The sequence below is a fragment of the Zea mays genome, chromosome 6 (assembly GCF_902167145.1).
Source record: "Zea mays cultivar B73 chromosome 6, Zm-B73-REFERENCE-NAM-5.0, whole genome shotgun sequence".
Taxonomy (NCBI): domain Eukaryota; kingdom Viridiplantae; phylum Streptophyta; class Magnoliopsida; order Poales; family Poaceae; genus Zea; species Zea mays.
In genome coordinates, this window is record NC_050101.1 from 113,958,427 (window position 1) to 113,962,977 (window position 4,551).

Below are 4,551 nucleotides of genomic sequence, written 5' to 3' on the forward strand. Positions count from 1 at the left end.
AATCATATCAAAATACTATCATTGGTTATTCTTTTAGGGCCTATTTGGTAGTTTATAGTAATACCATGGTTTAAAATGGTTTAAAAGTGTTGGCACCGATTTGATATCAAACAATAAAAAGAACCATCTGACGGTACTATTTGCGGGAGCGCGGACGGACTATGTTGTCAAACGGGTCCTCGTGAATGATAATTTAAGTTTTAGTATACTGCTTGTACTATACTAGCTAAATTAGAGTGTTCAGCCAATGGATACATATCTAACAAGAACAAACAATTCATTTCCTTGTAAACGAGATGGTGAACGGTCCACCCCAAATACGTCGACCTTCCAATCAACTCAATTGCCGGGCACCGTCCTATAAATAACAGATATATTTATATGGGCACAGGTAGAGTCAACACTTCAACACGAGAGTTCAGACTTGAGAGCAGCAATGAGTTTGAATGAAAACCAGCAAGCTGAATACCAAAACCATGCGCTCATTCATCTTCCTACTAGTTCCCACCATAAGTCTACTACGAGACTCTTAATTTAATTATAGAGCAGCAATAAGGCACGACCGCAAACATGTATAAGTGAAGGACAGTTTGGATGAACAGTAATGGCCCATCCTGTTCGGCTTCTCTGTCTCCTCGCCTTCTTTGGCAGCCTGCATGTGGCCGCCACATCCAACGAGAGGGAAAACGACCAGCAAGCACTCCTGTGCTTCAAGTCCCAGCTTTCCGGTACAGTCGGCACTCTCTCCTCATGGAGCAGCAACACATCCATGGAGTTCTGCAGCTGGCACGGGGTCAGCTGCAGCGAGCATTCACCTCGCCGTGTGATCGCGCTGGACCTCGCATCAGAAGGCATCACAGGTACCATACCACCCTGCATCGCCAATCTCACCTCTCTCACAAGGCTGCAGCTGGCAAACAACAGCTTCCGCGGCAGCATACCGCCGGAGCTCGGACTCCTCAGCCAGCTCCGCATCCTGAACCTGAGCATGAACTCTCTAGAAGGCACCATCCCTTCCGAACTCTCTTCGTGTTCCCAGCTTCAGGCCCTTGGACTGTGGAACAACTCCCTTCGCGGCGAGGTACCACCTGCCCTAGGCCAGTGCGTCCAGCTCGAGGAGATCGACCTCAGCAACAACGATCTAGAAGGGAGCATCCCCTCCCGTTTCGGGGCTCTTCCAGAGTTGCGGACACTCGTCCTCGCTGGCAACAGGCTCAGTGGCGCCATACCTCCCTCGTTGGGCCGCAGCAGCCTCTCCCTCACGCACGTTGACCTTGGGGCAAACGCTCTCACCGGCGGGATTCCGGAGTCCCTGGCCGGCAGCTCGTCTCTCCAGGTGCTTAGGCTCATGAGGAACAGCCTCGGTGGAGAACTGCCACGGGCTCTCTTCAACACATCATCGCTCATCGCCATCTGCCTCCAGGAAAACAAGTTTGTTGGCCCTATACCACCTGCCACTGCCGTCGTCTCTCCCCCGGTAAAACACCTTCACCTGGGAGGGAACTTTCTCTCCGGAACGATACCGGCCTCGCTGGGGAACCTTTCTTCCCTGCTTGACCTTCGTCTTACTCGGAACAGGTTGCATGGGAGAATCCCAGAGAGCATAGGCTATCTGCCAGCGCTAAGTTTACTGAACCTGAATCTGAACAACCTGTCTGGGCCAGTGCCACTCTCCCTGTTCAACATGTCCTCCCTGAGAGCTCTCGCTATGGGGAACAACTCGCTCAGCGGGAGACTGCCGTCAGGCATCGGCTACACGCTACCGAGAATTCAGATCCTCATCCTCCCGTCCAACAGGTTTGACGGTCCAATTCCAGCTTCTCTCCTCCATGCTCACCACATGCAGTGGCTCTACCTCGGACAGAACAGCCTAACCGGGCCTGTGCCGTTCTTCGGAACGCTGCCGAATCTGGAAGAACTCCAAGTGTCGTATAACCTGCTGGACGCGGGGGACTGGGGCTTCGTCTCTTCGCTGTCAGGTTGCTCTAGACTGACTAGGCTCTACCTGGCCGGGAACAGTTTCCGAGGGGAGCTGCCGAGTTCTATCGGCAATCTTTCTAGCAGCCTCGAGATACTGTGGCTACGGGACAACAAGATCAGCGGGCCCATACCGCCGGAGCTGGGAAACCTCAAGAACCTCAGCACGCTGTACATGGATCACAACCGCTTCACTGGTAGCATACCGGCAGCGATCGGGAACCTGAAAAGACTGGTGGTTCTGTCCGCTGCACGGAACAGGCTCTCAGGCACCATCCCTGACGCGATCGGCGACCTCGTCCAGCTGACCGATCTGAAACTGGACGCCAACAACTTGAGTGGCAGGATACCCGCGAGCATAGGACGCTGTACTCAGCTCCAGATACTCAATCTTGCTCGTAATGCGCTGGACGGTGGTATACCGAGATCGATCCTCGAAATATCCTCTCTTTCTCTAGAACTTGACCTGTCGTACAACCGCCTGGCTGGGGGCATCCCGGATGAAATCGGCAACCTCATCAACTTGAACAAACTCAGCGTCTCAAACAACATGCTGTCCGGCAGCATCCCGTCCGCGCTCGGCCAGTGCGTGCTTCTGGAGTACCTTAAGATGCAGAACAATCTCTTTACAGGAAGCGTTCCACAGTCGTTTGCAGGACTGGTCGGGATCAGAGAGCTGGATGTCTCCAGGAACAATCTGTCTGGGAAGATCCCAGGGTTCCTCACGTCCCTGAACTATCTGAACTATCTCAATCTATCCTTCAACGATTTCGACGGAGCAGTTCCGGAAGGCGGCGTTTTTGGCAACGCTAGTGCGGTGTCAATCGAAGGAAATGGTCGCTTGTGCGCTGCTGTTCCAACGAGAGGTGTCACCCTTTGTTCAGCGAGGGGCCAGAGCAGGCACTATAGCTTGGTTCTAGCTGCAAAGATAGTAACGCCAGTTGTTGTTACAATCATGTTGCTTTGCCTGGCGGCAATTTTCTGGCGGAAGAGAATGCAGGCGGCAAAACCGCATCCGCAGCAATCCGATGGCGAAATGAAGAACGTCACATACGAAGAAATCTTGAAGGCGACAGATGCGTTCTCTCCTGCTAACTTGATCAGCTCAGGCTCATATGGAAAGGTTTATAAGGGTACCATGAAGCTTCACAAAGGACCAGTGGCCATCAAGATTTTTAACCTCGGTATACATGGAGCGCATGGGAGCTTCCTCGCAGAATGTGAGGCTCTCAGAAACGCCCGGCACCGAAATATCGTAAAAGTAATCACAGTATGCTCTTCAGTGGATCCTGCTGGGGCTGACTTCAAGGCCATAGTTTTCCCATACATGCTGAACGGGAACCTGGACATGTGGCTGAACCAGAAGACCCATCAAAATAGTCAGAGAAAGACTCTGAGCTTAAGCCAAAGAATCAGTGTGTCACTGGATGTAGCAAATGCTGTGGACTATCTCCACAACCAATGCGCGTCGCCATTGATACACTGCGACCTGAAGCCAAGCAATGTTCTTTTGGACCTTGACATGGTGGCATATGTCGGCGACTTTGGCCTAGCAAGGTTTCAACGTGATACACCAACTGCCCATGAAGGCAGCTCGGCGAGCTTTGCTGGCCTAAAAGGATCCATTGGATATATCCCACCAGGTGATTCATAGGTTCTCATGTCTGTCTGTTCTTTGCAGGCCGGATAGTACACAAGTTCATGTTTTGATGACAACTGTAAATGTATGTGTGCAGAGTATGGCATGAGTGAGGGCATATCAACCGAGGGTGATGTCTACAGTTTCGGAGTGCTCTTGTTGGAGATGATGACAGGCCGCCGTCCCACCGATGAAAAGTTCAGTGATGGTACAACCCTGCATGAGTTTGTTGGTAGAGCGTTTCGAAATAATAATAATAATATGGACGAGGTTGTTGATCCAGTTTTGATACAAGGCAACGAAACCGAAGTGCTGCGTGACTGCATAATTCCCTTGATTGAAATAGGGTTGTCCTGCTCGGTGACATCTTCCGAAGACCGACCAGGGATGGACAGGGTTTCTACCGAGATCCTTGCAATCAAGAAGGTTCTCTCAAACATACATGATAAATTGAAATAATTATAAATTGTACATGTAGTACCTAGACTTAGTGATCTAGCTATGGATTGCAAATGGGTAGTAATGCTTTTATACATCTAACATAAGAAAATTTGCATTCTGCATAGCTTCTAAAAGTTGGTATTTTGCTGAGGGGAAATTCCTTACTTCATACGCGTGCATGAAAGATTCCTTCCTTGGGCCTTGCAATCTCCAACTTCCCTGTGCGTACCCCGATGATCATGAACTAAGCAAATAAAATTTACATGATTCATAAAGAACAACTAAATTTACAAAGCTTAAACAAAAATAAAAAATTCATAATTCACAATTCATAAAACAACTAATACACTACTACTCATCTTCCTCTTCAACCTCTTACGCCGCTTCTTCCTCATCTAATTTCAGTAGCTTTGCCAATTTAAGACCACTCTATAGGCTCTTTTTGTTAGCAAAAACGGCGGGAAAAACGAAGTAAATCAACCAACAATTCGCAG

General features: G+C 49.7%; 1 protein-coding gene across 1 annotated transcript; it reads left to right on the top strand.

The window, feature by feature from the left end:
* Positions 1 to 609: 609 nt before the first annotated feature.
* Positions 610 to 4,204, top strand: LOC103631298 (receptor kinase-like protein Xa21). The gene is made up of 2 exons (XM_008652236.3): positions 610 to 3,620; positions 3,714 to 4,204. Exons 1-2 carry the CDS (start codon positions 770 to 772, stop codon positions 4,073 to 4,075), a joined length of 3,213 nt encoding a protein of 1,070 aa, XP_008650458.1. The 5' UTR covers positions 610 to 769; the 3' UTR covers positions 4,076 to 4,204.
* Positions 4,205 to 4,551: the final 347 nt, after the last annotated feature.